Source organism: Mustela putorius, unplaced genomic scaffold, assembly GCF_011764305.1.
Source record: "Mustela putorius furo isolate JIRA1106 unplaced genomic scaffold, ASM1176430v1.1 tig00003909_pilon_pilon_pilon, whole genome shotgun sequence".
In the NCBI taxonomy this organism is placed as follows: domain Eukaryota; kingdom Metazoa; phylum Chordata; class Mammalia; order Carnivora; family Mustelidae; genus Mustela; species Mustela putorius.
The window spans coordinates 40,919,700-40,943,183 of record NW_025422057.1 but is presented as its reverse complement, the minus strand read 5'-3'; the positions used below and the strand labels follow the sequence as shown (position 1 = coordinate 40,943,183).

General features: G+C 42.9%; 1 protein-coding gene across 5 annotated transcripts in view; it reads right to left on the bottom strand.

Annotated features, from left to right (window-relative positions):
• FRMPD2 (FERM and PDZ domain containing 2) overlaps positions 1–23,484 on the bottom strand; it is a 219,170-nt gene that overhangs the window by 163,122 nt on the left and 32,564 nt on the right. For all 5 annotated transcript variants that reach the window (XR_001181748.2, XM_045068702.1, XM_013063163.2 and 2 more), the window contains 4 exons: positions 23,320–23,458; positions 16,467–16,622; positions 10,896–11,081; positions 5,435–5,582 (listed from right to left, as the gene is read on the bottom strand). Coding sequence is in view for 4 of the 5 variants with exons in the window: in XM_045068702.1 (XP_044924637.1) it covers positions 5,435–5,582; positions 10,896–11,081; positions 16,467–16,622; positions 23,320–23,458 (629 nt within the window). In the remaining variant the exon portion in view is untranslated. The remainder of the gene's footprint in view (positions 1–5,434; positions 5,583–10,895; positions 11,082–16,466; positions 16,623–23,319; positions 23,459–23,484) is intronic.

Sequence of the window (23,484 nt, the reverse complement as noted above, 5' to 3'; positions counted from 1 at the left end):
CCTCCCCCTGTAGCTGACAGGCTGCCAGCCAAGGTTCTGATGGGTGTTAACATTCACGACAATGTCACAACAAAACTTGTAGAAAGAGCCTGGTATAAAATTTACTGCCACCATCCATTCTGCATGCTGCCTTTACAAAACTGTCCTCACAAACATTGTGACAACTGGGTCTTCAAATCACCTGGCCTCCAAGATCAGGCTCTGGCCTGTGGAATATAATCTTTAACCTCTAATACAGTAGAGTTTCCCTGGTATTTAAATTTAAGATCCAACATTCTGAAATAGGAATGCGTATCAGATGTAGCACATCTCCCAGCCTTGAACTTCCCTTTCTCCTTCACGCAGAAGGATATAATAAATGACTGTAAAGAAGCCTCTAACTCAAGACCACGCATGTAAGTGACTCTCACCGCTATTCATGTCATTTAGGAGAAACCGAGATTTGATTGATAGAGTCCTTAAATTAACTAGGCTTTAGAAAGCCCAGTTTGTATTGTGAAAAAGGAAAATGATGACTAAATTCTGGCCATCTGCTCCCTGCTAAAACAGAAGGAAAAAATGCTCAGGCACATGGCACCTCTGAGGCTCTGGTTTTGTGTGTTATGTATGTGTGTGTAAGTGCGCGTGCACACGCACGCGTGCTTGTGCAAAGCATGGTGAAGTGCTTCCACAACCAGGGGGTCCGTGAGCATGTATTTCCTCAAGCAGAACTGCCCCCTTGCTCTTTAATGGTATCTGGTCCATGGCCAGGGGTGTGCCCCCATAAAAATGTTGCCTTTCCGAAATGCTTTTCGAGAACTTTCTGTGTCTCTGAGACATTTGATACTATCACTCACACACAGCGGGGAAGAGAGAACAAAGACTACAAGTGATTTGGATATGACCTGCAGCTTTTGCCCGAGTTGTATAGTATCTTATACCAGAGCCTGGGCCCATTCAGACACAAAGCAACAACAGTAACGTCAACACCTACGACACATATCTGCTGCATGCTTAGTACATGCTCAGCACAGTGGTAAGCACACCGTCTATAAGCCTCACAATAACCCTATAGGGGTAGATATTGTTATACCCATTTTATAGAGGAGGAACTGGAGGCTAAGAGAACTAACAATTTGCTTAAGGTCCCAGGCTTGTAAGAGGTAGAGTAGGACCTACACTCAAGTCAACAGTCCACAGTCCACACTAGAAATAGAAGAGCCCAGAACACAGAGACAAAAACAGCAGCACCGGAGATTTATCCGAGACGCAGTGTAGCTGGAGCTCAAAATGGAGGACTCAGGGCAAGACGTAAGTTAAGGTTCAGGCCGGATTGGGGAGAGTCTGACATGCCTCTCACAAGGGCAAATGGGATTGTCCCTACAGACAGCAGAAATCCCCTGCAAATTTTCAGTGTGGAAGAGCATGATCATATCAGTGTTTTTAAAAGGTTGCTTTGAAGCCTGTGAGCAAGACAATTCGAGGGACATGACTGAGTGGCAGGTCAGTCGGAGGGCACTCAGTGAGAGGCGCCAGATGAAAAATGGATGCAGGTTGGGAACCGCCCCCACCCCCGCCCCCGCTCCCTGCCCAGTTTCTTACAGAGTGGGTGGGTGGGTAGTCTCACTTGAACAAGACAAAAATCATAGTGGAGAGAGTTGTATGGAAGGATGAGATCACTTGTACCCTTACTGAGTTTGAGGACCACACGGGGCTATCTGATGGACTCAGCCAGTTCTTAGCTGGATGCAATCACTGAAAATGGGGTCTGCAGAAAGAGTTTCTAATACAAAGACATGTTTTTAAAGGCAAATAAAAATTATCTAATTTTTCCGAAGAAGACATACAAACGGCCAACAGACCAATGAAAAGCTGCTCAATATCACTAATCATCAGAAAAATGCAAATCAAAACCACAATAAGATGCCACACCTGTCTGAAAGTTTACTTGTCAAGAAGACAAGAGACAACGACTGTTGGTGAGGATGTGGAGAAAAGGCAGCCCTTGTGCACTGTTGGCAAGAATGGAAACTGTGCAAGCACTATGGAAAACAGTAGAGAGGTTTCTCAAAAAATTAAAAATAGAACTACCGTATGATCAGGAATCCTACTTCTGAGTATAGATCTGAAGGAAAGCAAAACACTACATTGAAGAGATCTCTGCACCCCCATATTCCACTGAAGCACTATTTATAATAGCCACGACACGGAAACAACCGAAGTGTCCATCACAGCACAGGAGCGGAAGAAAAAGTGCGTGGATGTATATAACATACCCATGGTATTTTTTGGCCATAAAAAAGAAGGAAATCCTGCCATTTGAGACAACATGGATGGACTCTGAAGGGATTCTTCTAAGTGAAATATGTCAGGCAAACAAATATTGCATATTCTCTCTATAGGCAGAATCTAAAAAGCTGAACTCATAAAAGCAGGGGGGAGAATGGTTGTCACAAGCTGAGGGTGAGGAAATGGGGTCAGAGTGCAAACTCCAAGCTATAGGATGAGTAAGTTCTGGAGAGCTGATAGGCAGCATGGTGAGTACCGTTAACAATATTGTGCTACATCCTTGCAAGTTTTTTTTTTTTTTAAAGATTTTACTTATTTACTTGACAGAGATCACAAGTAGATGGGGTCACTCCCTGCTGAGAAGAGAGCCCAATTCGGGGCTCGATCCCAGGACCCTGAGATCATGACCTGAGCTGAAGGCAGAGGCTTTAAACCACTGAGCCACCCTGGCGCCCCTCCTTACAAGTTGTTAAGGGAGTAGTTCTTGAATGGTATCACCACAAAAAAAAAATTGTAATTTTGGAAAGGAATGGAGGGTATAACTGTCTTATTGTGGGAATCATCTTGCAATAGATAGGCATATCAAACCATCACTTTGAACACCTTAAGTTTATGTATTTATGTCACTAATAATTCAATAAATCTAGAAAAAAAATAGAAGAAAGTAGCATCACATTGACCCAGCCCAAAAAAAGAAAAAATGTCTGAAATAATCCTTTTAATAATCCTTTTAATGCAAAGGTTAGATTCCAGAAAACTCTTATATGATGGTAGAATTTGGAGTTAAGAGAACGGTATATTCTGAGCAAAGCAGGCTTATTAGGACTAGGGTCACAAGTGAGCCTTTATAAATATTTCACATTCACTGGTATCAGGCAATAAAAGTAATATTGATGATATTTCACTTTGTATCTCAGCAAAAGCAGGTAATATACAATTAATTTACATTCATTATCTCCCCTTCCCTGCAAACACCCTAAATCTGCCACTCTGCAATTTCAATGAAATATTTATAATTTATTTGGGTTTGCTGCAAATCATATGTCCCCTTTATTTTCTGTGTTTGGTTCTGCATCTAAATGCTCAGGAATTTTGCTTCCTGATTGATCCCGTGTCCCAGGCCCCCAGATCCCAGTGTTCTCCGTCCCCCTGTGCACTAGCTATCATGAAACCAAACCCCGGCAAGCAGAAGCTGCTGTAACTACTCATATGGAGAAATGAACGCAGGACACGGAGCTAGAAACATCACACATACTGTCCCTCTAAAGCCTACCAGACACCAGTGTGCTTCTGTGAGGACACTGAGGCTCAGAGAAGGGAAGTGAATCGCCCCAAGTCACACAGCTAGTAAGTGCCACTACCCTGAGTCCAGTGGGCTCCAGGGGCCACATTCCAAGCTGGGGGTTCTCAAACTTTTATGTGCATCCAAGTCCCCTGGGCTTCTTTTCAAATGCAGACATTTTCAGTGGGTCTGCATGGAGTCTGAGATTTTCCCATCCCTAGAAAGCTCTAGGATGACTGGCTCAAAGAGACCACTGTATGAAGATGAAGGCTGAAACCACTCTACCAGATGGTCCTCTTTTCTAACTAAAGAAGAAATCATGTTTAGAGATCAACAGCAAATGAGATCCATCCAATGCTCCACTCAAACCTCTCTAGTCCTAAAGTCCCTATTCTGGGAGGCTATGGAAGGCTGTACTGGCCAAGTGAGGTGCCTAGGCACCAAGCCTCAAGGAGCCACAGATTCAAACCTCAGCCCCAGCACCACCCAGCTGGGCCATTACTTCCCTTCTCTGAGCTTTGGTCTGCTTCTGTCAGTAACGCTAGTGCCAGCCTCCTTAGGCTGTCTGACAATTGCGATTTAAGGAGGCAGTGTATTATGAGCATTAATGAGATAATTCATGGAAGGGCTTAGCATACTTCCTGGGAAAGTACTCATAACAATAATAAATAGTTCTTCAGCACTTCTTAAATATTCAATAAGAATTAACTAGCCTTCTGTGATGTGTGGCCTCATTTCACCTAACAGTCTCTTCCCTAATTAAAACCATTCTACATGCACATTGTTGAAAGCTTGGAAACAATCATGCCTGTGTGCTGTGTGCCTGGGCCACAAAGGCAATAATATAACCCAAGAAGGTACTCTGGTGCAGTTCATTTCCATATTCTTCCTTCCTTGTGTCAGAACATTTTAAAACCAACTGAGATATGATCCTGGTGTTGAGGCCGGTGCTTTCCAGGGCAGGAGGCTCAGGCAGCCATTTACATTTAAGTATGTCAGTTAAAATTAAGGTGGCTCAGTGGGTTAAGCCGCTGCCTTCGGCTCAGGTCATGATCTCAGGGTCCTGGGATCGGGTTCTCTGCTCAGCAGGGAGCCTGCTTCCTCCTCTCTCTCTCTCTGCCTGCCTTTCTGCCTACTTGTGATCTCTCTCTGTCAAATAAATAAAAAAATAAAAAATATTTAAAAATAAAATAAAATTAAATAAAGTAAAAAATGTAGTTCCTCAATAGGTATACACGCTGGTAGTGACCTCGCACCCACTGGTAGTGACCCCAGAACGAAGAGTGTGCATATTTCTATCATGGCAGAAAGTTCTATCAGCGGGATATATGACTTCATATTTCATGTTTCCTCACTTAGCACCATATCATGTGTATTTTCACATGTCATCATCCTCCAAAAACTGACTTTAATGTCTAAATTATAGAGCTGCATGGGATTTATTTCACTAGTCTTCTGTCTTTGGAGACTTAGGTTGCTTCCAAATGGTCACTGTTACAGATAACGTTCTAGTGAACACACATGAGCATAAACTTCTGTGTACTTCTCAATGCCTCACCTTTGGATAAGTTTCCATCTACAAATGAAATTTCAGGGCTAAGGGACATGGGCTCTTTAAAGGCTTTTGATAGATACTCCCCATTCCCCATTGCCCTTCAGAACTATGGCATCCATTTACCTCCTCCCCCCATTGTCATTTATTTTAGCATTTACCAGTCAAAGAAAAAAAAATGTATTTCTCCTTACTGGTACTTCTTGAGTCATTAGAGAGATCTAAAACTTTTTAGGTTTCTGGGTCAACTGTTTATATTGATACAAATTGTTCAATGAAATAACAATCTTTCCAAACTGGAGGTTGATAGGTATAATATAATGTCTACTCACCAGCTGCAACAGGCAGGGAGCTCATCTGAGCATTAAACCCATGCTGGGCAGAGCAGAGTCTTAGTAAATATTTACAGGTCTTGGCTGAATCAGTGACAAACGTGTGCTTTTTCCCAGTGATGCTGCTTGTGATGGTGAACTTCTTCCGCTGGAGGAAGCAAACACAGGTTTTCATATGTTGATTGTGTTTACTGTCCATTAAAGCATGACGGTCCAGAGTTATCAAATGCTGGAGCCCCCAGTTTGAAACCAGTATACTACGCATCCAGAAGTGTATGACAGATGTATGACCATGGCCCAGTATTGTTTCTTAGATTTAAAAAAATTCTTCATTTTATTTTTTTCTTCATTTACAAAGTCAATGTTTATTAATTGGGCAATGGCTAACTGCTGAGAAATGTGCAAGGTGGAAAGCATTGGAAATGACCCAGGCACACACTTGACCCTCAGCAAGGAGTGAACATAATCCTCAGTGTGCATTTTGAAAGGCCACAAAATATACCTGTAGTTTTCATTGCACAAACTCCCAGAAGTTGCAGACAAAATTTCAGCTAGCAAGGTTATAGAAAAGATAAGATCACTGTATGCACTTTCATATTTCTTGCTGTTATGGGGCAAGGCTCTGTTCTAAGTGCTTTCTAGATATTAATTCATTTCACCCTCAAAGCTACAGAATGAGGGAGGTCATACAATTGTCTTTATCCTACAGAGATGGAAATATACCAAGAGTTCCCAGACTCCAGCCGAATTCAGGTCACATCAGCAAGAAATGCTTCCCCACATTTATACATAACTTCAGGGTCCACATACAGAATGATAATACTGTACAGCTCAGTGGGATAAACTGGAGAGGATTATCCATATGGAATTATCTATATGGAGCTTTGGAGGAAAAAAAATCTATGACATTTTCAATACACAGTGTTAATAAGAACAATAAAATGCAAACTTATAGAGATGATAGTAAATACAAATTTATATATAACTTCTAAATAAAATCTCTAGTTTAGATATTCTAGATATTTCAATAAGAACCTTGAGCTTACTCTTAGAAAGATAATTTTTATAAATACAGGTCTTATGCTTGAAAGGGTTCCTTTCCTGATCCTTGTTAATGTTAATCCCTTTTAATTCATAATAGTCACCATTTCTCAGAAGCTCCATCTACAGGGTCAAATATTAACAAAAGACAAATAATTATTCATTACTTTTCCTCTGAGAAATGTTTTTTACCCATAACCTAATTTTACTTTTTTTTAAAGATTTTATTTATTCATTTGAGACAGTGAGAGAGAGAACATGCAAACTGGGAGAGAGGCCTAGGGAAAAGGAGAAGCAGACTCCCCACTGAGCCAGGAAGCCAATCTGGGGCTCAATCCCGGACCCGGGGATCATGACCTGAGCCAAAGGCAGACACTTAACCATCTGAGCCACCCAGGTGCTCCTGTCTATAGCCCAATTTTAAATAACTTGAGCATTTTCTAAATATTCTTTCACTTTATTGACACATGTAACATTGAACCTCCTTCTACTAATGTGAGTAGATTTGGAGTCCAATTGAACTATACTGTATCTGGCATTTTTTTAAATAATGTATTTTCTCAAACACTCATAGATGTTGTCCTGCTAGCCTTAGTAATTTTTTCTTAATATTCAAATTATAATGATGTTTGAACTCCACCAACTGAGTATTTGATTTTCCAAACTTGAATATTTTCTTGGAACCCAACCCCTTTGTCAGTACACTTTGATATGCTCTCATATAGTCTTGACAATTTTATATTAAGTGCACCCAGGTACTAAAAAATTTTAGATGAGCATGTCATTTTTAAAAGATCTAATAACTATTCTTTAATAAGTCTGAGAAGAGAGAATCACACACACACACACACACCCCAATCTTTCTTCCAACTCATAAACCCTTAGCAAGACTCTCCTTTAATGCTTTATGGTACTGAGCACCACAATAAGTGGAATTTCCAGGCATAAAGCAGAAAACAGTCTCGACTGTGGTCGTGCGGATTTCTTCTCCATTTTGATAAGATCATTTAATGAGAAATGAATATCTGTCAGCAAACTTTCACAGAGGTGAGCTGCTCTGTGAACAAGATGATGTCAAACTTGAATCTCAGAGTTTTCAGTACACACACACAAATCTTATTTATGCCTCTGTTGCTGCAGTACAAACACATGTGGTGCTTCCATAACCTCACCTAGTTTCAAAGCATTGTTTTATCATTTTGAATATTTCATCCCCTTGAGTTATATTGTTATTGCTGTTTTTTCGCCTGCTAGTTGGTGTGTCTGGTCTGATATCTCTGCAGAACGATGATGCTCTTCCAGACGGAGGCAGATCTGCCGTGGAGCTAATGAAGTTGAGGGGGGCGGGAGGGGTTCTGGGCAAGTCTTCCCTTGTTCCTGCAATGTGTGCAAAGCGAGCTCGGAAATGTTCAGAGCTAGAGGCCAGTCTGGCAGAAATCTCTTTCAGTTGTCAGAAATGAAAAACCAACTTAATTCTCAAAAACACCCTGATCAAGCGGCACTTCTGTTCTATCGGGGATATACTTTAGAAACATAGATACCTCATTCTCAACACATCACACCATGTTTTTCCTTTCTTGATGGAGAATCACACAGAATAGAATATTTGATTCCCTGCACTCGTAGCCCAGAAACCTTTGGCGGCACTACAAACAGCAGGTGTGTCTCTGGGCAAAACTGCAGGCTTTGTGCTTCTTCTCAATAAGAAAAATAACTTTCAGTCAGCCATGCTGGAAAAAAGTTTAAATTATACTTTATTGCCTCTGGAGAAAATATTACAAAAGTCCCATAATATGGAAACATCATCAGAACGTACGCCACCAATGTTTGAAAGAAAAAAGTAACTACAGTTTATCAGGGAGTGACTTAATGACAATAATCGTTTTGGCTTGATGGTTTTGCAGTAGTTGTTCCCATTTTTAAATTCACAAGTTGTGGCAATTTCTTTTCTCATTCTAAAAAAATATTCATTTTCATTTCATAGTTTGCATTCAGAACTTTATATTCTTTTTCTTAAAGGGAGCCCTACCAAGCCCATCTCCTCCCCTGCCCTCTGCATTCTTCTTCAGTCTTCCAAACGTCTGCAAATAACCCGGGATGGCTACCAACACTAGTAGTTTCATCATTCCATAACGAACCCTTCCTCAATTGGATAATCTTCAGAATGAACCTTGTCTCTGCTACAGACAGGCTACTAACGCACGGACAAATCAGTCTTCCAAATGGCAGTTTTCTCAAACTCTATTGTTATTTCCCTGCAGGCTGGCAAGATGAATGGTCTCCAATTGTCTGAAACGTCTTGGCATCTGCTATTAATTGGGCAAGTTTGAAATCAACTTCCTGAGCTCATTCTTATATTGAGTTCTGCATTTTGTGCTTGCAGAAGCATGAAGAGTGACAGTCATTTTCAGTGCAAGATTTCTGATTTGTGGCAAGCAATTGGTGACATCATTTCATGAGATGACTTTACCATAAAAAAGATATTCATGCTGAGGAAATAGTCATCAATACATAGAAATCCTTAATTAGTAGCAGGGTTGTTTTTGTTTTTGTTTTTAAGCTACTAAGTTTGTCTTGTGAACCTGATGACTTCCAGTTTTAGTTAAAGAATTGTCCCTGGTCATGGGAAAATAAATAATAAACATTAAACCAACTTAAAAAATATAAAGGATTTACTTAAGGGGATTGTTAAATGTTGTATCTTCAAAAATTCTATTTTTCAAAATTACATTTTAGGTTATCTGCATTTTTACAAATGTCCTAAAACAAATTAGATTGAAAAATTTAAACAGTTAACCATGACATAAAGAAAATAGGAAGCAATGCAACAGTATTGAATTAATTCAGTAATTAAAATTCCTCAAATAATCTTTCAATTGAATTAAAGTTGAGTCATTAAAATTATAAAAATCTTATAAACATAAATATGGTTTATTTTTAGAGTTAGTCAAAAATATTTGGGAAAAATTTTCCAGTAGTGTATTATAAGCCATTTTAATGAACTCAAGTAAATTCTGTTCAGTTATTTACTTTTACATATAAGTTTTTTTCCAAAGACAAACAATAATTTATCATGAAACACTATCAAGGGGGTCCTGGGTGGCTCAGTTGGTAAAGTCTCTGCCTTTGGCTCAGATCATGATCTTGGGGTCCTTGGATGGAACTCCGCATTGGGCTCTGCTTCTCCTTCTCCCTCTGCCCTTACCCCTTTGTCTTCTCATGCACTCTATCTCTCTCAAATAAGTAAATAAAATCTTTAAAAAATGAAAAAGAAACACTATTAAAAACATGCTGGAGGAGTTCCTGGGTGCCTCAGTGGGTTAAGCCTCTGCCATCGGCTCAGGTCATGATCTCAGGGTCCTGAGATTGAGCCCCGCATCGGGCTCTCTGCTCAGCAGGGAGCCTGTTCCCCATCCCCACCTGCCTTTCTGCCTACTTATGATCTCTCTCTATGTCAAATAAATAAATAAAATCTTTTTAAAAAATCATGCTGAAACAATATGTTAACCTCAACAACCAAGATGGAAAAAATGAAGGAAACATTAAGAAAATGAATTAAACCATTTACACTCTACTTAGGAAACTCTAACATCAGATAATGATTATAAAAACAAGTGTAGCCAGGAGGAAAACTTTTAAAACCCTAAGAGAAAATTAAATAGAAAAAGATGATTTTTTTTCCCCAGGGACCAAAAGACAAAGACTTTCGTGACTGATAAGGAAATCATGACTAAAGGAAATGGCACACTAGCTGCGGTGACCGATGGGACAAGAAGGAAGATTAGGTACTGGAGTAATCTGCTGTGGGGACAGGTGCAACTCTTTTGGTGGCAAATATATTGTAACTAAATTCAGGAAGTATATAAATTTGCTCATGCAAATGGCATTGAAATACAATTTCAAATGCAATATGTTTAATAGGGTTTTTTGTTTCTAAAAAATGTCTTCTAAACCTTCAATGGGCATCAAAGGTGTGCAGTCCACAGCATCCTGTAGCACACCTCTAGTTCATGGGAGACAGGCAGGATGCCTCGGAACACTGTGTGCACACGGAAAATTGAAGAGAATTTGAAAGAAAATTAAAACTAGGCTCTCCTCTCCCATCTCCCAAAACCAACCTTGCTCTAAGCATCAGTGGCTTCCCTGAATTAAGAGAACTCTACCCAGAGGGAAGGTGTAGCCAGCTGATGGCTGGCTATCCATGGGGGTACAGAGGGTCCAGGCAAGAGATGGTGGGGAGGAAACGACCTCCTGGGGACTCTCCAATCTCAAGGTAGGCTTCTTCCAAATACATCACAGTGTCCTAGAGTAACAGATATGAACTTATCTGGTCAGGGGAAGATCACATGACTCCCCTGCTCCTTTAAGGGGGCATCAGAACAAAGGGAAATGAAGCAGTTATCCACTGAGGTGCACTCACACAAGTCGAAATCTTTCTGATTTCTCTCCACTGAAACCGCAAAGTTGCAATTCTGCTGTTGTTTGTCACTTCGTATACAATGACACCCTTGGTACAGATCCCCAAGGCCATCTCCCCTTCCACCCTGGCCTTCTCTGGGAGAACTCGATGAACCAGCACACCATATTCCGGGAGCTGCTGAGTGACCTGGAGCAAGAAAAAGGCCAATTTAGAAGAGACACTCCCAGTAATCTAAAATAATGGGCTTCATAGATGTCCATTGACAGATGAATGGATAAAGAAGGTGTGGTATCTATATACGCAATGGAATATTACGCAGCATCAGAAAAATGATATCTTGCCATTTGCAATGACGTGGATGGAACTAGAGGGTATTATGCTGAGCGAAATAAGTCAATCAGAGAGAGACAATTATATGATCTCACTGATATGAGGGATTTGAGAAACAAGGCAGAGGATCATAGGGGAAGGGAGGGAGAAAGGAAACAAGGTGAAACCAGAGAGGGAGACAAACCTTAAGATTCTTAATCTCAGGAAACAAATGGAGGGTTGCCGGAAGGGAGGGGAGTGGGGCAGATACAGTGGCTGGGGGATGGACACTGGGGAAGGTATGTGCAATGGTGAGTGCTGTGAATTGTGTAAGACTGATGAGTCACAGATCTGTACTCCTGAAACAAATAATACATTATATGTTAACAAAAATTTAATAAATTAATTAATTACATAATAAAATAATGGGCTTCAAACCAGTTCATAAGAAGCATTTCAACAGATGTTCCAAAAACAAAGAGTAGGACTGCTGAATAAGTTTAGGAAAACCCTGAGCTAACCCGATCTCCTTGCTACAGGATTTCTCCTCATCTCTAATATGATAGTATTTCCTATTTTATTAACCCCAGGATTCCTTTTTCATGGAGTACCTAAAACAAAACCTGGAAAGCAGATATTCTGAAAATGATAGAACAGATTAAGAATATTCTGAACGAGTTTTTAGAATTCAGACTGCTCTGGGTCATTTCAAGGTAAGGGATTCCTTTTCAGTGTTGTGTCTATCAAGGTCTATTGAAATATTATCTGCTGTAACCCCTTCAGTTTATGAAAAACTGAGGCCCAGGCATAGAAAGCAATCTTCCAGATGGTAAGCATCACTACAAAGGCAAGATAAGCCATGAACATCCTGCAGAGCAAAGGAGCGACCACTAGCATCGCTCTCCATGTCACAGGGCATTGGTCGGGTCCCTACAGTCCAGGGGAGGTCCTCAGTTTACCAGGTCAGGAGACTGAATTTTTTCAGAGCCCTGAAGGTCCATCAGGTATGGGGACTGCATCAAGCTCATAAAATTCTTAAGAGATTCGAGTATAAGCCTGGTGCAAATGGTTTTCCATCTGAATGGTAATCAGGACTCTATCCTGGTGTGTCTACCAGCTGCCCCTTCACCTGCAAGATCCCAGGCCTCATCAAAAGGCTGATGCACCTGGACTCACAGCAGCGACTTCCTGTTCCAGAAACTGGAAACCCTCTCAGAAGGGTGAGATCTGGTTTCCCATCTCCACCCATCAACAGAGAGCACTCTGTCCAGGCCCATTTCTCCCATGCCCCGACAAGGGAATAACAACACGGACAAATTAAGACTTTTGAAAGCTGCTCTCTCAAGATCCTTGCTGTACTTTTTTTCTTCTGTTAATAATCTGTGCAGAGAGGTTACGCTGCCTGCAGAGCCTATGACGCTTCCCACGATGTTGATGAAGTTTCTGGGCCTTGAGCCTGCTTGTTTTATTTAACTCTGGAGACACCACCGTTGTCATCAGCAGTAGCATCCAAAACACTACTTATGGAGCACTCGGTGCTGAAATATGTAATGGCCAGATTTGGCGTGTGCTTACGGTATTAATTAGGGCCATCCCAAACAGTAAGGTGAATTCTTGTAAATAAATGGATGTGATATTCTCCCCCGCCCCAAATTTAAAGCCTTATAATGTCTTCAGTACTAAAGATAATTTTGCTAGACTTGCTTACATGTTTTAATCGTTTAGTATTTAATTTTAGTCTTTATTTTTTAAGTCTTTAGAGAAGCGTGTGATCCTGAAGTACTTGGAGTGATGAAATTTTTAAATGGCAAAGCGCCAGAATGCCTGGGGGGTTCAGTCGGTTAAGTGCCTGACTCTTGATTTCTATTCAGGTCATGATCTCAGGGTCCTGAGTTGGAGCCCCACATTGGGCTCTGCCCTGGGCACGGAGCCTACTTAAGAATCTCTGCCCCTCCCCCACCTCTCTCTTTAAAAATTTTTAAAAATAAAATGGCAAAGCACCTTTGTAAACATTCCGCATGCATCATGCTATTTAATCTTCACAGCCATCCCAAAAGAGAGGTGTAGTTATCTCTTTTCAAATGAGAAAGCAGAGGTACACTTAAAAGCTAGAAATGGAATTATAAGTTTGTCTGTTTCTGAGTCCTCACTCTTAGCAAAATACAGAGTTCCTATAACATCTGGAAACATGGGTGAATAAACATAAGATCCTCAGGAGCATTTGCAATCTGTAAAAAAATAAATAATATAACTCTCTCTCTGTGCTCTACTAGGGAATCTTCCAGAGCACTTCTCCTGGTCATTCTGTTTTGCAGTTGCTAATTGTCTTCTTACAAGGGCACTTTATCTCCATGTGTTTAGGGGCATCTCACTATTTTCTTCTTCTCCCTACAGTGGCAGCCAGGTTTAGACTGGACCCAGGCTCTCCTGGCTCCCAGCCTATGTAGCATCCTTGCTGTTTTGAAAACTGTTGGAAAAACGGATAGTTTCATCAAGAGTATCATAACAACTCATATCCTTTGACCCCATAATTTCATTCCTGGGAATCTGTCTTAAGAAAATGTGCTGAATAATCCAGACAAACCCTTCTCATAGTAAGGTTCGGTAGAGACTAGCAGGCTTAGGTTGGGGAACCAGCTCCCAGAAATAAGTATTCCCTAAAGTACTGCCTTAAAAAGGATCACTGAGTAGCCTTTAGGAAGGATATTTACAAAGCATTTGTAACTATCTGAGGCATGCATTTGCTAATGGAGTAATACATACATGTATGTATGCTAATTGGGGTAAGACACAGGATATGTTCTGTATGATTTCAACAGCTGGGGGAAAAAATGTTTTAGTAGTATATAAAACCCCTCATTTATGTGAGGGGGGGGGAAAAAACGGTTCCCTGGTTAAAGAAGTTTGGAAAACATTGAGTTAACCTTGAACAGGTTGTTCTGGGATTAATATGCTAATGTAGTTGTGAAGCTTCCAGACAGAGTATGTTATTCAGCATGATCCACACTGGATTTCTGCCAAATCTTCTTCCAGTGTGGGATGATGAACTAGCAGAATTAGTCATTGGTGAATCGGAGGCCAAGAGGCACCATCTGATAATGAAAGAAAGGAGCCACAAGGAACTGTAATTAAATAATCCAGTGGCTGTTTATGGAGTGACTGGGCTCTGAGGATTCAGGGCCCTGACATTTACAACCTAGGAGGGAGGACAAGAAATGTATAGAAAAGACTGAAATGTAGAACGTCTAAGCAACATATATTAACAATGTTTCAAATGTTCATGACCTGAGACCCTATAATTCAACTCATGAGATTCTATCCCCAAGGAATTAAGCACAAATGCCGCTAAAGATTTATGTAGCAGAACTGCTAATCTCAGTATTGTTTAAAATAGTCCCATATTTAAAACAATGTATGTGCCAAACAACAGAGTATTGAGAAAAAATTTAGGGTATACCATGTGTTGATTTAAAATAAAGATTCAAAATGTTGGTGAGATGGGATTATAAAAATATACAAGTCTGCATATATAATATAAACCCAATTTTAAATGTGTATGTGTATACACATGTGAATATACAGAACAGAGAGAGAAAAAGGAATACAACAAAAAATAATTATGTTGTTTCCAGAGGGCAGAATCATGAGCAAATTGTTACTTTTATAATTATGGGAGGAAAGATTTGGCTTAATTAACACTCACCCAAACGAGGAGGGTTCCAATATGCAATAGGCATCACAAAGGCCCCTGGGGACTCACACAGCACAGGCGTATACAACCTAAAACCTAACATTTCTTGAAACTGATAAGATGGCACTCAAATGAAGTCAAATCTTTTCACTGTTTTCCATCAAAGACTGAAACAAAGTCTCCCTGTATTTCTGCTTAGGAGAGGCTGGCTTCCATCACAATCAGTGTTCATCATTCAACCAGGAGAGGGAGGGACACAGAGAGCAGGACAAACAAAGCTGGAGCCTGGGGAGGGGTGAACAGGTGGGCATTCTTGATCCTACAGAGGCTTCCCCAGGCCCACATCCTTGGCCTGCCCACTGGTTCTGTGGTTCTTCCTCAATCTTCTGTCGGATGCATGCTGATGGCTTTGAGGTGTCCACTTGTGCCTCATCAAAGGAAGGCTTGACAAGGTTCCTCTTGACAAAGAACGTGCAGGAAGGCTGGATGATAGAAAGCACTGAGCACCTTTCCATCAGGGCTTCTGACATGAAGTGCCAGTGGGTCTGCACGTATGAGGTCATACAGACAGGTTGCTCCATGATAGACCAAAGAGGAAGGGCCAGATCTTACCTGGGCAGTTCTGCTTTCAAATGTCTATCTCTATTAAAGGCAAACAACATGGACATGTTTCCTATCCATCTTGGGAGACTTTTGTACAGAGAAATGTACAAATCTGGAGCTTCTTTTGAAACTCCTCCTCAGTTCTAAATGCCAGCCAGTTATCCTCCCCTGGGGAAGCCAAGGTTGGGGGGTGGGTAGTGTCCCTCTTACAAGTACACCCCACCCAGCTCCATCTGCACAGGCAGAGTAGCTGCCCCCTGACTTATTGTTCTCATCACACAGCACCCTGTGCCTGTCTCTGGGTACCTGCCTATCCTCCCCATGAGACTTGGGATTCCCTGGGGGCAAAGATCATGTTCTTTCAGTCTCCATCCCACACAGTGCCTGGCCCAGTGCTGGTTAGTCATGGAGTGTGCAAAGGCTCTTCATCCTAGGCTCTGTGTATACCCACAGACATGGGGGACTCAAATGCCACTGTTTTTGCTTGAGGTCTGAAGAGAGTGAGGTCTGAAGAGGCTGTGCCCATATGCGTGGACCATACCATCTGTGCAATGCTGAGGACTATTGCCTGGAAGCCTGGAAACATGAAGTCTTCAAATGGCTTTGCTTTTGGCCCATAACCCAATTTTGCACTTGAGTTGTTCCATGTGTCTCTGTGAGAGATGTGGTCTCCTCACTCATAGAAAAGTGACTATGAGCTCTATGGTTAAAGAAAGGCCTTGCCCTATCCACACAGCCCACTAACTTCTACCCACCTAGGGGGATCATTCCCAATGCCAGCTGTCTCCAGAAGCCTCTCCTTGCCCTGCAGCATGTTAGAACTTCCTCCCTCCCAACGTCTCAAGTCCCTTGCTCATACCTCCATGTACGTCTGAGCACATCTGGCCCCCCAGAGAAAGCTCCAGAGGGAAGGGCTGGCTCCATGTCCTTGAACACCAGTACCCCCTCCAGAGGTACAGAGGCCTTACCCTCAAGAATTCTAGCTCGGCATCCTCTCCCCAGAGCACAGGACTGACACGGTGCCTCTCTGAGACTTCAGCTTGGACCCGGAGAGCAGTCATCCTCTCAAGCAGACTTGCTGGGAGGTAATCTTCAACCCGAAAATAGGTTTTGCTCTCTATCTGCTGGAAAGATGCAGAATAAAAAAGGCATAACCAAGATGCCTTGTATGGGACCCTGAGCACAGCAGAAGTCTGTCTACAATCCCAACCCCAGGTAGGGCTCCAAGCCAAGGATACCCCCCTTGAAGTGCCCACCTAGGGGAATTTTCTACTGTATTGGAAGTTGGCCTAGGGGCACCTGGGTGGCTCAGTCATTAGCATCGTATACCTTCAGCTCAGGTCATGATCTCAGGGTCCTGGGATGGAGCCCTTCTTCGGGCTCCCTTCTTGGTGGGAAGCCGGCTTCTCTCTCTCACACTCCCCCTGCTTATGTTCCCTCTCTAGTTGTGTCTCTCTTTCTATGAGAGAAAGAAAAAAAGGAAGAAAGAAGAAAGAAAGAAAGAAAGAAAGAAAGAAAGAAAGAAAGAAAGAAAGAAAGAAAGAAAGAGAAAAAAGAAAAGAAAAGAGGTTGGCCTAACTCATATGACCTTCTGTCTTTAAGACCCTCTGTCTGCCAGGTGGTCCTCAGAACACAGAAGTTCCTTCGACCCCACAGTAATCCTATGAGGATGATATTACTAGTGCCACTGGCAAGATGAACAAACTGAACAAGGAAGGAAGCCATTCAACAGAGCCAAGATCATATCAGTTAGTGACAGAGGCAAGATCCCATCGCTCGAAGTCCTCACACATTCCATGATGATATGCCACTTCCTGAGAGGCACAGCAAAATCCTGGCCCTAAAACTTTGTTTCTTTTTTATCCATCTAGTATTTCTGTCTGCTTGTGCTCCTAGTATACTGCCCCCTCTTGCAAGGGAGGTCTTGGCTGTGTCACCATCTCTCTATAGGAAGGGGATCAAGAAGCTGTCCCTTGAACAAGAGAAGACCTGATAACCCCACCTCACCCCACCAGATAGAGGTTCACCTGAACGTCTATCTGGTCTACTCTTTAGGGAACCTGAGCCTGCCACCCTCTCCCCTCCTCCCCACCACCATGAGCATCTAGAAGATCAGCCTCACTCACCAGCTGATGCAGGGCTCCCTGATACAGACCCTGGGGCAGAAAGGTATGCAGAAGTTTTGGAGGGGTGGTCTTGGGTCCACTGTAAGGAATGAGGAATGCAGAACTTGGCAGAGGAAGCTGACCCTGTCCTTATCTTCCTGAATTTGGTTGTCCTGGTTTCAGGCCACTCCTCCCAGCTTAAACTTTGCCAAGGCACTTCCCCATAGCTGTGGGCAACTCCCCATGAGAAAAGCAGCTGTGAGCTGGGAGTTCTTGCTTTTTCAGGGATGGGGATGGGCAAGTCAGTCTGAGGAGGGGATCTGAAGGGAAGAGCATATCATCCACTACATCCCCATCTCCTGGGGTAGCACAGACCTGTCCCCATAAGGCTATGGACTAAGAATCCTCAGCTGAGAGCTAGTCCACGCCAGTTCTGGGCTCAGCTCAGAGACACAAATGGAGAGAAATTGACCAGCAACGTCCTGCCTAAAAAAAGCCTTCGGAATGCTATTAAAATGACCCAGATCCAGAACACTGACAGCAGCACAGGCTGGTGTAGATGTGGAACCACAGGAACTCTCCTGTGCAGCCTGTGGAATGCAAACTGGGATGGCCACTTTAGAAGACAATTTGTCTTGCAAACTTAGTCTTACCATAGGATCCAGCAATCATGCTTCTTGGTGTTTACCCAAAGGAGTTGAAAACGTATGTCCACACAGAAGCCTTCACATAAATGTTTATAGCAACTGTATTCATAATTGCCAAAACTTGGAAGCAAAAGATATCTTTCAGTAGGTGAGTGGATAAAGACACTGTAGTTTATCCCAACAACAGAATATTATTCAGCACTAAAAGAAAATGAGCTATCAAGCCATGAAAAGACAAGAGACATGGGGGAAACTTAAGTGCCTATTAAGTGAAAGAAGTCAATCTGAAAAGACCACATACTGTATGACTCCAACCACATGACATTCTAGAAAATGTGAAACTACGGAGAAGGTCAAAAGAACAGTAATTGCCAGTGGATGGTTGGGGGAATGGAGAAGGAGGGACACGTATATGGAACAGAGAGGATTTTTAGGGCAGTGAAACTACTGTATGATACTCTACTAATGAATATATGTTATTATAAATTTGTTCAAACCCATAGAATGTGCAACACCAAAAGGGAACATGAATGTCAATGATGGATTCTGGGGGATAGTGATGTGTTGATGTAGGTTTATCAGCTGGAACACAGGTACCATTTTGGTGGCTGGTGCTGATGATGGGACAAGCCATGCATGTGTGGGGGCAAAGGAGTACATGAGATATTTCCCCATCTTCCACTCAATTTCACTGCAAACCTAAAAGTACTGAGGATCTTGGACTCAGCTTGGACTATGACCAAGAGAAGAAGTCAATATGGAACTAAGAAAAACCCTAATGCATGCATTGGTTTCTATGTCATTCATTAAAAAGGAAGATCAGAAACAATGGGGACAAGAATAATGGTATTACCCCTTACACGGCTCTTCCAGGTGCTGCCCAACAGTGAGAGGATGGAGAGGTGAGCAAAGGTCCACCCCTGTGAGGTGTACCGTGTAACCACCCACGGGTCATTAGGTCATTAGGAAGGCCACGGGAAGACACCTGCCATCAAGTGGAGAAGCAGAATGCAACTCAGACGTGGCTCTGTCTGCACCTGTGTGAAGGTCCCCACAGGTTGTGGGGACTGCACCCCAAGGAAAGCTGTTGTGCCATGATGATGTGATTAAGGAGATTTATTTTTATACCAAAATGTCTTTGTCTCCCTTTTTAAAATGCAAATGTAATCATGTCACTTCCCTGCTTAGAATTCTTCAGTGGCTCCCAGTCTTTCACTGCAGTGGTTTCCAAATTAATTTTTTTTTTCTCCAGCACTAGAACCATTTATCAGACAAAATATAAGTCCCTTCAGAGGGCACAGGAGGTTCATCCTAGATCTGGCTGGCGGTGCTGCCCAGCCTCCCAATTGCATTAGCTAGTGCCACATAGCGGGAACCCTCCCCTCCAGCTCCCTCAATGACACAGACACAGGGACAGGCCCTCCTGTCTGAGTCTCCCTGACACCTTCTGATACACCCAGCCCAGTGCCTGACACACAGCAAAGCAAGGCCCCAGAAGTGAGTCCTGGCTGGGATCTCAATAGCTTCCCCAGACTCATAGGGGTGTGATCTTTCTCACCCGGGGGTGGAAATAACATGGGCTTTGCAGGGTTAGAGGGCTTAGATGATACCAAGCATGGAGCAGGCTCTCTGTACATGAGGACTGAGGGAGTGGGGGCCCAAATGAGAGCGTTTGGGTTATCCGCTGCCTTTACACATACACGTAAAAGGGAAAGGTCTGCCTTTGGGGGCCATATGAGGACAGCAGAGAGCATCTTGGAACCGCTCTAGTCCACAGCAGTGAGAGAGGCCGAGGCTCCCCATGATCTGGGGAAGGAGCTGGAGTGGAGGATGGCTGATCAATGAGGACATATTCCATGGGAGGCAGTGGTAAATGCTATGAAGAAAAATGCAGCAGAGTGAGGGCACAAAGAGGGCCTTGGAAGACCCTGGACATGGCAATACTTTCGGAAGATGTACTGGAAGAAAATAACATGGTTCTAGGATAGTCTAAAAAGGGTTTTTAAAACTTCAGCTTCTAACACACTAGTGAGGTAATGATTAATAGTTCATTCATTAATAGCCATTTAATAGCCAGCATTTGTAAAATGAACTAGAAGAGAATAGCAAATCCCTGTGTGTATCACATATAGAAAGGGTGCATCTTGTTTCTTAAACTTTTGCTTCAGTTCTGTTCTCTGTACGTGTGGGGGGCTAAAACATAACAAAACATAACATAAGATAACATTGGGCTATAACATCTACCTTTTTTGTTGTTGTTTTATCATGGGTCGTGACACAGAACACTTGAAAGCCATTGTTCTCAAGAACCATTTTAACTTTTGAGCTTGCCCTTGCTCTTAAACCCAGTTACTGAGGCAAAGCAGGCAGGCTGAGATATCACCTACCCTTGTCCTCTGCACCCCACCTTGTGCGAGGACTAAGACCACAGATCTCTGCATGGTGTCCACACTCGGTGGTGGCTGCAGCTTTCCCTTCTCAGACTCCAGCCGTGTCCATTTGCAGGGCTGTCATGACAAATACCACAGGCTGGGTGTCTTAAATGACAGAAATTTATTCTCTCACAGTTCTGGAAGCTAGAATCCCAAGATCCAGATGTTGGCAGGTTGGTTCCTTCTGAAGACTCTCCCCTTGGCTTGCAGATGGCCGCTGTCCTTCTGTTTCTCCACATGGCCTCTCCCCTGTGCTCCCACAATATGGTGTCTCTCTGTGTGTCATAATCCCTTCTTACATAGACCCAGTCAGATTGGACTAAGACCCAAGCAAAAGCCTCATTTTGACTTAACCACCTCTTCAAAGACCCCATCTCCAAATACAGTCGCATTCTGAGTACTAGGGGCTACAGCTTCAACAAAGAAATTTTGAAGGAACATACTTCAACCCATAACACGAGGCCAGACCCAAGTGATACCAGAAGACTCAGACCTCCAGCCAAACACAGCTCTTTTGGTCACTAGGGATGTAGCATGGCTGACCACTAAGTGTTCACTGATGGCAGACATATATTTTTAGCCATGTGCCACCACTTCCTCTCTTTCCGGAAATGGAAGCCATCACTCCTCCCTCTCAGTTCACACATTTGCATAGCGTGAACTCTACCCTGGTTCTCACGGTGACCATGTAACTCAGGTCTAACTAATCAGAGCATGGCATCTCCCACCACAGCGACTGGCTTCTGTAGACACATGACATCCTATCAGAACTAAGGAGATAGAAATACAGGATTTCCATAAGAGAGGTAGAGAGAGGAAAAGAGAGGGAGAAAGAGAAGGAGAGAAAAGAAGTTCCTCCCTTTGTGCAAGAAGGGTAGAATCCAGAGGCCACTGAAGGCAAACCTGTAGAGAAGAGCACAGCCCAGAGATGCAGGAAGCCCAAGGCTTGCTGATGCCCTTTGAGTCCCTATGCCCAGCAAGCCATAGACATGGCTGGGACCCCAGCCCTGGAGGCTAAAAGGAGAGAGGAAGAAGCTACCAAGTAAGCAGTAAAAGGGCTAGAAGCCATCAGAAGGGTAGGGAGGACCTGGACACTTCATTCTTGCAAGACAATAAATTACATGTTGTATTCAAGCCAATCTGAGCTTGATTTTCTTCACTCATTATCAAGACATCACTGAATCAAGAGGTGGGAAGGAGATGTCAAAAAGTATCCGAGGGTGGGAGTGAGGGTTTCCTTCTACTTATAGAGAGACCAGGAAAGTTGTGAGGTTGAGATTGGCCTTAGAAGCTGGGTAGGGTGGGGATGGCTATAGACACTGCTGGGAAACATGCAAAGGCCCAGGGGTATAGGGATTAGACCTTGCATGTTTTTCCTTTTGAGCAGTGGATTCCTCCTTCACACAGTCCTCAGGGCCTCTCTTTAGTATATCTTCTTCAAGTTAAGCTCTTCCTAGAGTCACACAGCTCTTGTCATGTGACAATGGCAATATCTGCCAAGAGAAAGCCTGGTGGGCTGGTGGGGAGCCCACCTTCCTCGCTTTTCCCTCTCCATTTTTACTGATGCAGATTCTATGTTTGGATGGCATGTTACATAACTGGCTCATATGACTTAGTCTCAGCTGAGGTCTGTTGTCAAGCCCTTTTCCCCTCGTGTGGAACATGCATTGGGTGTTTGGGAACCCAGAGCAAAATTGCCCAGCCCCCGTCACAGCTCACCTGGCTGCTCCTTCTTTCCTGTCCGGTTCATCCCCCACATTTTGAATTTTAAATAAGTAAGTGAATATATTAATATTATCCCTCCTAATTCTGATGTATCTGCAAATTAATAACCAGTAGACTCTACTAAGTCCCCAAGGACAGTAACACAGAACCATCACAGGCAAATTCTATCAAAGAAATGTATGTGTGATTCTGCTGCAAGGACAAGGGCTTGGCCAGGAAGATCAGAGACTCTGGTGGGAACTCAATAAATAAGTAAATTATTGTTTTAGGAGAAAGCTTAGATTAGAACTATATTTCAATGTATACACTTGACTTGTTCATCTTTGTATCCCCTAAAGCCTAGTGAAGAATATTCAATGAAAGATGGATGGAGAAGCTCCTGGGTGGCTCAGTGGGTTAAGCCTCTGCCTTCAGCTCAGGTCATGATCCCAGGGTCCTGGGATGGAGCCCCGCATCAGGCTCTCTGCTCAGCAGGGAGCCTGCTTCTTCTTCTCTCTCTGCCTGCCTCTCTGTCTACTTGTGATCTCTGTCTGTCAAATAAATAAATAAAATCCTTAAAAAAAAAAAAAAGGAAGATGGATGGGATGGATGGATGGATTGATGGAAGGATGGGTATTTGGGTGGATGGATATACAGCTGGATAGGTGGTTAGATGGGCGGATAGGTGTTGGATAGTTAGACAGATTGGTGGGTAGATGGGTAGGTGGGTTAGACACATGGGTGGATGGATGGGTGGATGGGTAGATAGATGGTAGGATACCATTTACCTCAATCTTAGTGGTAGATGCTAAAACACTCTTCAAAGTCCCAGTATCTATATTTCTAATTGTTCCCCCCTTTTCCCATAATTCCCATAACTGCTTCTCCAGTGACCCCACCTCGGTTTTCACCCCATCAGGCTTCCACCCCTACCTCCTCAGGGTAATTGCCAAACTCAGCCTGCAAGGCAAGGACTGCCAGCTGCAGCAGGGTCTCATCATTGCAGTAGAGCTTCTCCTCCAGGATGTCTTTCCGAAGCTGCAGATAAAACTGATGTCTTGTCTGGCTGTGCCTGGGAAAGAGATGCAGGAATAAGGG